Here is a 12,291-nt window from a genome sequence, read left to right as displayed (position 1 = left end):
TAATTGTCTAAGCTTCCTTTAGGTGACCTTGGTTGGGGCCCTTGGCTTAATTGTGTGCCTTCTAGCTTGGCATGTTGGGAAAGAAAAGGTAAGAACAGCAGGATTCAGAAATTATAGTAGATTCTTAAATATCTCTAGGTCAGTTATCTGGATCTCAGCTGTCATCCACGTAACACCTTGATTTAAAATGGCATGGATTGGGACGCCTGGGTGGCTCAGTTGGTTAAGCGTCTGCCTTCAGCTCAGGTCATGATCTCAGGGTCCTGGGATCGAGTCCCGCATCGGGCTCCTTGCTCAGCAGGGAGCCTGCTTCTCCCTCTGCCTGCCGCTCTCTCTGCTTGTGCTCTCTCTCTCTGACAATAATAAAATGGCATGGATTGGCTAAGGAGTGCTTTGTGTTCTGTTCCCTAGGACTTCATCCTGATTTTTTTCAGACTCGAGGGCCCTGAATTGGTAGAACTTGAATTTGTTAGGGTTTTTGTACAGACTAGATCATTTTTTTCCTCAGATGTTAGTACGAATCAAAATGGCCTTGAGAGCTTATACGCATAAAGATGCCTGGATCACACCACAGACTTACTGAATCAGAATCTTTCTGGGTGGAATTTTAAATATATATTTACTTATTTAACTTTTTATTAAGGAAAGATGTAAATAAACATATTCAAAAGTAGAACACCTTTTTACTGTCAGGGTCCTATAATGAACGATTTATGACTAATCTCATTTTATTCATATATCCATCCATTTATTCTTCTTTATTATTTTGAAGCGAATCCCAGGTGTATTGTTTCATTTCTAAATATGAAATTTATATATTTTAATAGGTTTCTCAGATGATTCAAAAACATATCTTGAACAGTACGTGTACATAGTAAAAATTAAAGTGGTGAAAAGGATATACAGTGAAAAGTAAATTTTTGTCATTGCCCCCAGTATTCTTGTTACTCTCCTCTGAGACAAAGAAACCAACGGTTTCTTTATGTGTGTACAGATATTCAGTGTATGTGCAATTATATACATATGTAATTCTTTTTTATTACACATGGTAATATCTATTGTAAAGTACACATTTTTCTGAATCTTGCTTTTTCACATAATAATATGGGAATCAGTCCATAACAGGGCAGATTGTTTTCATTCTTTTTTTTTTTTTTTTAAGATTTATTTATTTATTTTAGAGAGCGAAAGGTGGGGGGGGGAGAGAGTGCGTTAGTGCCTACAGGCACACAAGTCAGGGGAGGGGCGGTGGGGGGAGAGAATCTCAAGGCAACTCCCCGCTGAGCACAGAGCCCCATGCAGGCTCGATCTCATGACCCTGAGATCATGGCCTGAGCCAAAACCAAGAGTGGGTTGCTCAACCTACTGAGCCACCCGGGTATCACTGTTTTCATTCTTTTTAAAGATTGTAGTTGGTCTGTGTATCAAGGTGTGTTTACCCAGTGCCTTTCGAATGGGTGTTTACGCTATTTCCAGTACTGTGTTTCTTTACACAGGACTGCATAAATATTCTTTTACTATCTGAGTTGCCTGGATTGTATGTCAGTTTTGTTAGACATTGCCAAATTGCTTTTTTACCGTCTGTGTATGGTATGTATGGTTTCCCGGGCTCACCGGTTCCATTTTATTTATTTATTTATTTTTTAAATTTATTTATTTGTCAGAGAGAGAGGGAGAGAGAGAGAAAGCATAGCAGGGGAAGCAGCAGGCAGAGGGAGAAGCAGGCTCCCTGCTGAGCAAGGAGCCCGATGTGGAACTCGATCCCAGGACCCTGGGATCATGACCTGAGCCAAAGGCAGACGCTTAACCGACTGAACCACCCAGGCGTCCCTCACCGGTTCCATTTTATTTTATTTTTTATTTTTTATTTTTTTTTAAAGATTTTATTTATTTATTTGACAGAGAGGGACACAGCGAGAGAGGGAACACAAGCAGGGGGAGTGGGAGAGGGAGAAGCAGGCTTCCCGCGGAGCAGGGAGCCCGATGCCGGGCTCGATCCCAGGACCCTGGGTTCATGACCTGAGCCGAAGGCAGACACGTAACGACTGAGCCACCCAGGCGCCCCTCACCGGTTCCATTTTAAAAAATGCTTTTCATGTCTCTCCTATTTATGTTCAAGCTTTTCTTTAAATCCACAAGTATGTTTATAATCACAGTTTTCAAAATTTTTATCTGTGAGTTTCATCATCTGTCTCTCTGAGTCTATTTCTGTGGGTGTGGGTCGCAGAAGTGGTTTGAAATGAGAATCATGATAATGCGAAATTATTGAAGATAAGGTTGGGGATCCTCACAAACAGTGTTAAGTGAATTAGCAGATGGGTTCGGTATGGTTAGAAGGAGTTTTCAGTGTGGCTTTGCTTCATTAAAAGGAGATAAGTTGGTGGAGATAAATTGAAACCTCTTCTGATGCTGGTTGAAATGGTTTAGAACTCCAGGATTTTAATTTATGATTTTCTCTTACATATTGAACATCAAATCTTAATTTGTCTAATAAGGTTTTATTGCTCATTTCTTACCAGAGCCAGGTCAGCTTAGGAATGTGGTAGGTGGTTAACAAGAAATGTTTAGGATGTGCCTGGTTGGCTCAGTCGGTAGAGCATGTGACTTTTGATCTGGGGGTTATGAGTTCGAGCCCTGTGTTGGGTGTAGAGATTACTTAAAAATAAAAGCTTAAAAAAAAAAAAGAAAGAAAAATGTTTAGGAAGTTGAAGGAGGCATAAATTTATGCCTTTTATCTGAAGGGCAATGTATTTTCCTGTTCTTTTACTATACCCCAGCTATGTGACCTTGGCCAGTTACCTAGTTCCTTTGAGTTTTTAGTTTTCTTAACAGCAAATTGGGAAGATATTAATATGACTAAATAAAATAATCCAGGGGTGCCTGGGTGACTTGTTGGTTAAGCATCTGTCTTCAGCTCAGGTCATGATCTTCGGGTCCTGGGATCAAGCCCCATGTTGGGCTCCCTGCTCAGTGGGGAGTCTGCTTCTCCCTCTGCCCCTCTCTCTGCTAGTGCTCTCTCTCTTTCTTTCTCTCAAATAAATAAAATCTTTAAAAAAAATAAAATATTACAAATTAGGCATTTATTAAAATGCTTTGCGTAGTAAGTCCTTCAGTAGGTGGTGACTCATTGTTTTAAATATTATATATATTACATATTATGATGGCAACCTGTTGTTTTTGAATTGGAGAATTGATGTTTGATTTGTTAAAACAGTAGGAGATTGCCCAGTTAATACAATACAGATTTTTAAATTGCAAAGAATGGAAATCCTTTCAAATCAGTCTGAACTGCTCACATTTCTTGAACACTGACTCTATATCCTGGGAACTTTGTTTCGGATCTAGTGTGGAAGACTGATGGATACACTGACAATTACAATGTAATGTAATGTCATGTCATGAATGCTAATTAGAAGAACTTAGAAGTTTTTATGAGAGCACTGAATGCCCAACTCTTGCCTAGAGGGTGAGTGGCCAGTGTGTGTCCCGGGAAAATCTTCAGCCAGAAGGTATTCACATGTTGATCTGAATGTAAAGAAGTCTGCTTAAGTGTACAAGGGTGGATGTGGAAAAAGACATTAAGAGAATATCATGCAAAGGGACCTACATCTGGCTTCTATACTTAATTTTATAGTTGATTATTTTTCCTGAGGCTGTTCTTGAGCTTTAGATTCAACGAATGTGACTGTAGTTATGTAATGGATATTTTCTTGCATTGTCATTGGTTCATAAATGATAATTTGGTGATGGAATGCTTTACATTTGCCAAATATGTATAGTTTAGGGATCTGTACTTTTCCTTTTGGGGGAAAAATGGTTGTTACAGTTCCTAGGGCATATCCTGGTGATTGCAGCTGCTTGGTAAATATTTTTTGATTAAATGAATGCACTCAACTCTTTATTCCCAGCCTTTTATGCAATACTCAAAATAGCTGAAGCACTAATTAGCTAAAATGGAGATACTGAAATATCTGAATATTTCCCCTTCTTGAAGGGGAAAAAAATCTTAATGGAGTTTAATTATTTTTACAAATTATGGACTTGACCCTTGAAAGTTTTCTTCATGAGATTTAAAATTAAAAACAAATTTCTGTAGTTTAATATGTCCTTTTTCTTTCCTTTTTCCCCCTCAGGTATGGCCTCACAAGTCTTGGTCTACCCACCGTATGTTTATCAAACTCAGTCAAGTGCCTTTTGTAGTGTGAAGAAACTCAAAGTAGAGCCAAGCAGTTGTGTATTCCAGGAAAGAAATTATCCACGGACCTATGTGAATGGTAAAAACGTTGGAAATTCTCATCCTCCCACGAAGGGTAGTGTTTTTCAGACAAAGATACCATTTAACAGACCTCGAGGACACAGCGTTTCGTTGCAGACAAGTGCTGTTGTTTTAAAAAACACTGCGGGTGCTACAAAGGTCATAGCAGCTCAGGCGCAGCAAGCTCAAGTGGAGGCACCTCCGATTGGGGCGTGGCGACACAGGTTGAATTTCCTAGAAGGCCCCCAGCGATGTGGATTGAAGCGCAAGAGTGAGGAGTTGGATAATCATAGCAGCGCAATGCAGATTGTCGATGAATTGTCCATACTTCCTGCAATGTTGCAAACCAACATGGGAAATCCAGTGACGGTTGTGACAGCTACCACAGGAACAAAACAGAATTGTACCACTGGAGAAGGTGACTATCAGTTAGTACAGCATGAAGTCTTATGCTCCTTGAAAAATACTTATGAAGTCCTTGATTTTCTTGGTCGAGGCACTTTTGGCCAGGTAGTCAAATGCTGGAAAAGAGGGACAAATGAAATTGTAGCAATCAAAATTTTGAAGAATCACCCTTCTTACGCACGTCAAGGTCAAATAGAAGTGAGCATATTAGCAAGGCTCAGTACTGAAAATGCTGATGAATATAACTTTGTACGAGCTTATGAATGCTTTCAGCACCGTAACCATACTTGTTTAGTCTTTGAGATGCTGGAACAAAACTTGTATGACTTTCTGAAACAAAATAAGTTCAGTCCCCTGCCACTAAAAGTAATTCGACCCATTCTTCAACAAGTGGCCACTGCACTGAAAAAATTGAAAAGTCTTGGTTTAATTCATGCTGACCTCAAACCAGAGAATATTATGTTGGTGGATCCTGTTCGGCAGCCATACAGGGTTAAGGTGATAGACTTTGGGTCGGCCAGTCATGTATCAAAGACTGTTTGTTCAACATACCTACAGTCTCGGTACTACAGGTAGGTGACGGCAATTTTTTGGCTATTTAGTAAATGTTGAATTTTGGCTAAATGAAATAATTTTGTGTGTGTGCATGGTGAAAAAGCTTGGATAAAGAAATCAAGATCAGTTTAGGTTTGAGGTGTTAAAAAGATTTTTAAAATTTAGGCATAAAATCTGCGCAAACAGAATAGGAATCTCTATGCAGTTCCAAGCCAAAGACATTTGACTGGTTATTTTTATTGTTAATAGAAGACCTGAAAGAAAGATTAACGACGATCAAACAGAAGTCTTCAAATGTTGGGAAAGGTTTATAGTGATTTTTGTATATATCTTTGGGCATTTCAGCACTTAAAAAAGAACTAGTTTATTAAGGACAATTAGATGTAACCAAAGAACTAGTTTATTAAGGACAATTAGTTGTAACCGGCTACTTAGAAAAGTTATATATGAGAATTCAAAAAGTTATCCTGATTAGCAATTTTAAGATTCAGAAGATTCAGACACACTTCCCTGGCTGCCATAAATGTTCAGGAGACTTTTCCAAAACAAGTTTGAATATTCTTTCTATCTATATGTTATGGGTAGTGCTATTTTGGTGTTGGTGTTACGGGTTTAAAGAAGAAAATAATTTCCATGTAAATATTGATAAAGTGCTGTAGTGTCATGATTACTATAATGCTAGGTAGTCTTAAGGGCTAATGATTACCAAGATTCAAAAATATCTTCTTGAGTAGGTAAAATGGTTTTGGATTCATGTTTTTATCATTTTGAGAAATTGTTTTCATTTCAGCGAGAATGAATTTGTGGTCTTGGTGAACTCTAGAGCCCCAGCACAGTGGGCAAATACAGGAGCTGCCAGTATTGGCCATTAAGAAGTTAGTGAATAGACAGATACATGCAGTTTATTGCTGGGAATTGTTAGAATGTGAGGATTATAAATTTAGACCCAGCAAGGGGTAGTTATTTTCTGTTTCCCCTCCCCCCCCCGAAGATGTATTTACTTATTTTTAGAGAAGAGAGAGAAAGAGTGCGGGCGTCAGAGCGAGCACTAGTGAGCATGAGCGGGGGCCGGGGGGGGGGTGGGTAGAGGAGAGAGACAAGCCAATCTGTGCCCAACCTGGAGTCAGAAGTGGGGTGGGGCTCAATCCCAGGACCCTGAGATTGTAACCTGAGCCAAAATCCAGAGTCAGATGTTCAACTGACTGAGCCACCCAGGCGCCCCTATTTTCTGGTTGTATCTACCTTTGTACTAACCTCTCATCCTGATTAGTTTCTTGCAAATACGTGCCTTAGTATCCAGGACAAGATCTAGGAGAAATTAATAAGCCACTACAAAAACCAACTCCAAATATAGGCCTTGCCATCGGTAGGTCATTAGGAGTCCCATATTTATGTCAGTTAGTGATAATTTATTAAAATATGTATTAGAAATTAGGAACATAGCCTAATTTATTCTTTAGTATATTCCTGATTGTAAGATTTTTAGTACTAGAGTGCTAGATACTGTTCCTTTTAAATGGTTTACAAGATATTGTAGGGGCACCTGGGTGGCGCAGTTGGTTAAGCGTCTGCCTTCGGCTCAGGTCATGATCTCCCAGGTCCTGGGATTGAGCCCCGCATCGGGCTTCCTGCTCAGCAGGGAGTCTGCTTCTCTCTCTCTCCCTCTGACCCTTTCCACCACTCATTCTCTCTCTCAAAAAAAAAAAAAAAAAAAAAGATAATTGTGTTAGAGTAGTAATTCCTATTTAATATATCCTATAATTACATTTATTTGATCCTCTGTACTCCTGACAGATTTTTTTTAATGTAATGAAATACAGGATTAGCTTTTAGTTCATTTTTTTTCCAGAAAAATTATTTTAAAATCTTATTTAACAGCATGAGAAGAATAGTGTTTTTTTCCTTCCCTTTGTGCTCTATGGATTCTGTCTTAAGAGCTTTTAGTTGTCAGCTAGCATATTATATAAACCCCCAGGCTCCAGCTGCTTGGGCTCTATATTTAGTTCACTTGTTAGTAAATGACTTCATTTTATTTGGGTCCTGCATTATACTGTGTATCAGATTTAGCTCCGTGTGATACCTAGAGTCCTTCTCTTTATTTGAAATTTTTTGGATGAGAGTAAAAACAAAAACAAAAACACTTTATTTTTTATACTTGAGAACATTTATTAAACATTTATTAAATGTTTCAAGAGAGTAAAGGAAATCCTTTAAAAAGCAATCTGAAATGCTAAATATTTTATGATGTTGATTTCTAGTATTAGGCCTTTGCACAAATATTAGCGTCTGTTGGGAATGAAAAAAAATCTATGAATAATTGCTAAGTATAATTAGTTTCTAATTTGTTTTTCTGTATAAATTTCAAGTAGATAATTTATCTGAATCTCACAAGGTATGCAATTGCTAACACAAATTTTGTATTTAGAAGAAAAAATGAGATTCTTATTTGTAAACAAGGGCTCGTGCTAGTAGCATTTTGGTTGATGTTGCTTGGGTAAAAACATTTAAAAAAGGACTTTATGTTAATTAGATTCAAGAGTTAAGAGTAAGTATTAAGGTAGACTGGTGAAAATGTCTTATAGTCCTTAATTATGTAGTTTTAATATCTAGCGTAGTTTTGCATGAAAATAGCAGGTAACCATTAATCTTTTTCAATATTTGTTCACCAATTTTGGCTGAGTTTTTAACTAAGGTTACTTGAAATTTGATTAGACAGTAAGCAAAAGTGTCTTACACTTGATTTTTAACTCTTTGTTAAAAATATGTTGTATTTAAAAATTGAAAGCAGGAAGTGGAAACTTTTACCAAATTAAATATTTTTGAGCTAATCACAGTATGAACACACACATCCCAAGTTCCAGGGTAAACGATTTGTGTTTAAACACAGGTTCGTGTGTTACTCTATTGAACTGTGCAACACAGAAATGTAGTAGGGATATCTTAAAATAGACAGGGGACAGTGGCCAGAAATTGTTGACTACTATAGATGGTGAGGCTGTCTAACCTCTTGCAGTGATATAAGCCAGAAGTACATGCTAAGGGCATTGATTTGCTCAAGGTCAGCATGTTCTAAATTCAGCTGCGTGAGGATGGTTTCTGTCAAGAACACGCTGGGCTCTTGAATGCATAAAAGGGTTTAGCAGCAGAAGGTGCTGTGTTTTGAGGTGTGGTGACAACATTCAGTTCACGAATATTTTCCTTTTCTTTTAAATGTAGAATTCTAGCCTGTGGTTTGAGTCATTTCAGTACACAGAGACAGGAAAGTGGGCTGTAAAGTAACCTGAAAAGCAGTTGTATTTATTGCAAGTTTACTGAGTAATTTAGCATTAATTGTTGTTGAGGTAAAAAATGCTTCCTATTTTGCCTGTAATAGTTGACAGAATGGTGTGTAATGATAATTAATTTAGGCTTATCAGTTTTTGTTTAGCGTATTCCCATCCCTTTATGCCGAAGTATCAAAGACAAAGTTCCTGTAACAAAATTAAGATACATAGAATGACCCATACAATGATAACCAGGACTTTAAATAGGGTACTCTGTAATAATAGAAGACTGTGTATGTATACTAGGTTTTTTTCCAAGTGCTTTTATGTATATTTCCTAGTTTGTTTCTCATGTCTCCCCCCTGAGTCAGGTAACACAATTGGTAGAATTAAGTAGAAAACAGGCTTATAAAAGTCAAACAGGTCCAAATTCACACTGCAAATTTAACTCAATTTTTGTTGAGTTCTTTTTGTGTGCTGGCACTGTGCTAGGGATACAGAGAAAACATGATTTCATCATTTAATGGAGGAGAAAAATCGTTTGTCTTAAGAAGTCCTAGGGTAAGGTGTGTACAGGGTGCTATGGGAACACAGAGGAGAGCACTTAGCCTCATTTGAGGGTTGAAAGAAGGCTTCTGGTGAGAAATAACCCTGGAATGAGCCTTGAGAGTAGAGAAGGAGTTAGGATTGACTAGTATTAAAGTTCTCTCTCTAAATCACCCTTACCCAAAAAAATTCAGTATTGGCTGAAATTGCTGACAGTGTCTTCTCTGTATTACGGAATAGTTATTTTTTGGGGGAATCCTTATTAGGCAAAAGGTTGTCAGCTGGGTTTTGTTTTAACAGAATTTTTTTTGTTTTTAAAGATTTTATTTATTTATTTTAGAGAGAGTGTGTGCAAATGTGGGGAGGGACAGAGGGAGAGAATCTTAAGCAGACCCCCTGCTGAGTACAGAGCCTGCCATGGGGCTCGATCCCACCACTCCTGAGATCATGATCTGAGCTGAAATCAAGAGTCGGATGCTTAACCGACTGAACCACTTAGGTGCCCCTTGTTCTAACAGAAATTTTAATAGAAGGGATGCCTGGGTGGCTCAGTGTTTTAAGTGTCTGCCTTTGACTCAGGTTATGATCTCAGGGTCCTGGGATCCAGTCCCACATCGGACTCCTTGCTCCGTGGAGCCTCCTTCTCCCACTGCCTGCTGCTCCCCTTGCTTGTGCTCTCTCCCCACCCCCCCACCCCCAGACAAATAAGAAAATAAAATCTTAAAAAAAAAAAAAAGAAGTTTTAATAGAAGTTTCCAAAGTCTGCAGTGAAGTGATTTTCAGTGCCATACATTGTGGCCACAGATACAGATTATTTTACAGTTCAGTGGTTTTTAGTATATTCACAGTTGTGCATCATCATCACAATTTTAGAATATTTTCCTGACCCCCAGCAGAAACCCCTTTACTGTATCCTCTAGCCATCTTTCCCCACTCTCCCATTCTCCAAGCCTTAGGCAAACAAAAATCTACTTTCTATCTCTATAGATTTGTACATTCTGAGCATTTCATATAAATGTATTCATACAATGTGTGGTCCTTTTTGACTTTTTCTTTCATGTAGCATAATATTTTCAAGGTTCATGCTGTAGCATGTTATTAGTAATTCATTTCTTTCTGTTGCTACCTAGTATTCCATTGTATAGCTACATCACATTTTGTGTATCCATTCATTTAATGGAGATCTTTTAAAATTTTATCAATGGAAAGATACATGAATAGAAAACTATAAAATAATCCACAATTAAGTCTTTCATTCAGGATATTTAGTGCATATAAAGTGTAAAGTATTTTGCTGGGTGCTGGTTATTCATTGAGGAGCAGAAATGCAGACCTTACCATTATGGTGTTTTCAGTCTATTGGGTAGATAACCAAAAAGGTAAAGTAGTACTCTGATGAAAATGAACAGGGAGAGAGAACAACAGCATACCTACTTTTTTTGTTTCTGTTTTTTAACTTTTGCTTTGAAATAATTTTAGACATACAGAAAATTTGCAAGGATACTACAGAGAATTCCTGTATGCCTTTCACCAGGATTCTCCAAATGTTTCAAATTTAAACATTTTACCACCCTAGTTTTATCACTCATTCTTTCTCTATGTACACACAGACACACACGATATTTTTTCTTGCATGTTTGACAGTAAGTTTCAGACATGAGGCCTCCTTACCTCTAAATACTTCTGTGTATATTTCCTAAACATAAGGACATTCTCTTGCATAACCCCAGTACAATGATTAAAATCATCAGTTAACATTAATTCAATATTATTGATTTGATGAACTGTTTGAACTACTCAAAATACTATTTGATTTGAGGAAATTAAAATCAATTCAGTACTAGTGCTTATTTATAGACTTTATTCAGATTTTACCAATTTCCTCACTGATGACCTTTTTCCTCCCCAGAATTCAATTGAATATCACACATTGTATCATTTACCATGTATGTCCCTTTAGTGTCTCTTATCTGGAGTAGTTCCTTGGTTCTTTCTTTGCCTTTCATAACCTGACATTTTTTTTTTTTTTTTTAAAGATTTTATTTATTTGACAGAGCGAGATACACAGCGAGAGAGAGAACACAAGCAGGGGCAGTGGGAGAGGGAGAAGCAGGCCTCCTGCAGAGCAGGAAGCCCGATGCGGGGCTCGATCCCAGGACCCTGGGATCACGACCTGAGCCGAAGGCAGACGCTTAACGACTGAGCCACCCAGGCGCCACCATAACCTGACATTTTTTTAAGTAGGCTCCACGCCCAGTTGTGGAACCCAATGTGGGGCCCTGAGATCAAGACCTGAGACGAGATCAAGAGTCGGACACTTAAACCGACTGAGCCACCCAAGTGCCCCAACCCTGACAATTTTTTTTTTTTATTTAATTGACAGAGAGAGAGACAGCGTGAGAAGGAACACAAACAGCGGGAGTGGTAGAGGGAGAAGCAGGCTTCCGGCCGAGCAGGGAGCCCAATGTGGGGCTCGATCCCAGGACCCTGGGATCATGACCTGAGCTGAAGGCAGTTGCTTAACCAATTGAGCCACCCAGGCGCCCCCCAACCCTGACACTTGTAAAGAGTACTGGATAGTTATTTTGTAGAATGCTCCTCAATTTTAGTTTGTCTGATGTTTTCAGGTTATGCATTTTTAGAATAACTGCACAGAAGTGATGTTGTGTTCTCACATAATTGGGAGGAATATGATGTCATTTTTTCCCATTACTGGTTAACTTTGATCACTTTGTTGAGGTCGTGACTGCCAGATTTTTCCACTGTAAGGTTTTTTTTTCTTTGTAATTAATAAGTATCTTGTGAAAAGGAACTTTGAGAGTGTACTGCTTTCTCATCTTACTTTCACAAACCAGTTTTAGCCTCTCTTGGTGAATATGGCCTTAAACAATTACAACTATGGGGTTGTGAAATGATGATTTTCTAATTCTATCATTCCTGTATAAGGAATTCTTTCATAAGGAAGAATTTTCCTTTACTTAGTCTTTTGTTTCTGTATGGGCTCATGGATTCATATTCATTGGGTTATAATGTTACTCATTATTATTTGTTTTATTGAATAATTGTCCTAAACTGGCCAGCGGGAGCCACTTTAAGCTTGTTTCTGTCCCTTTGCCATGGCCCCATCCTCCCTTGAGTGCTTACTTTCTGGTACCACAAGATGTTCCAGACTGACTTTGTACCTTCCTTCCCCATCTCTGTTACTGGCTATTTCTCTAAGGAGCTCTGGTTCCTTTTATTGGAGAATGGTGTTTAGAGAACAAGATG

The 12,291-nt window shown here is 38.3% G+C and overlaps 1 protein-coding gene across 6 annotated transcripts in view; it reads left to right on the top strand.

The window, feature by feature from the left end:
- HIPK3 (homeodomain interacting protein kinase 3) overlaps window positions 1-12,291 on the top strand; it is a 93,048-nt gene that overhangs the window by 27,106 nt on the left and 53,651 nt on the right. For all 6 annotated transcript variants that reach the window (XM_036107269.2, XM_078058227.1, XM_078058232.1 and 3 more), the window contains exon 2: window positions 4,134-5,232. In XM_036107269.2, coding sequence (XP_035963162.2) covers window positions 4,136-5,232 — 1,097 coding nt within the window. In that variant the 5' untranslated portion in view covers window positions 4,134-4,135. The remainder of the gene's footprint in view (window positions 1-4,133; window positions 5,233-12,291) is intronic.

This window comes from Halichoerus grypus, chromosome 11 (assembly GCF_964656455.1).
Source record: "Halichoerus grypus chromosome 11, mHalGry1.hap1.1, whole genome shotgun sequence".
Classification (NCBI taxonomy): Eukaryota; Metazoa; Chordata; class Mammalia; order Carnivora; family Phocidae; genus Halichoerus; species Halichoerus grypus.
Note: the sequence above shows the minus strand (reverse complement) of the source record. Positions and strands in the feature narration are given on the sequence as shown.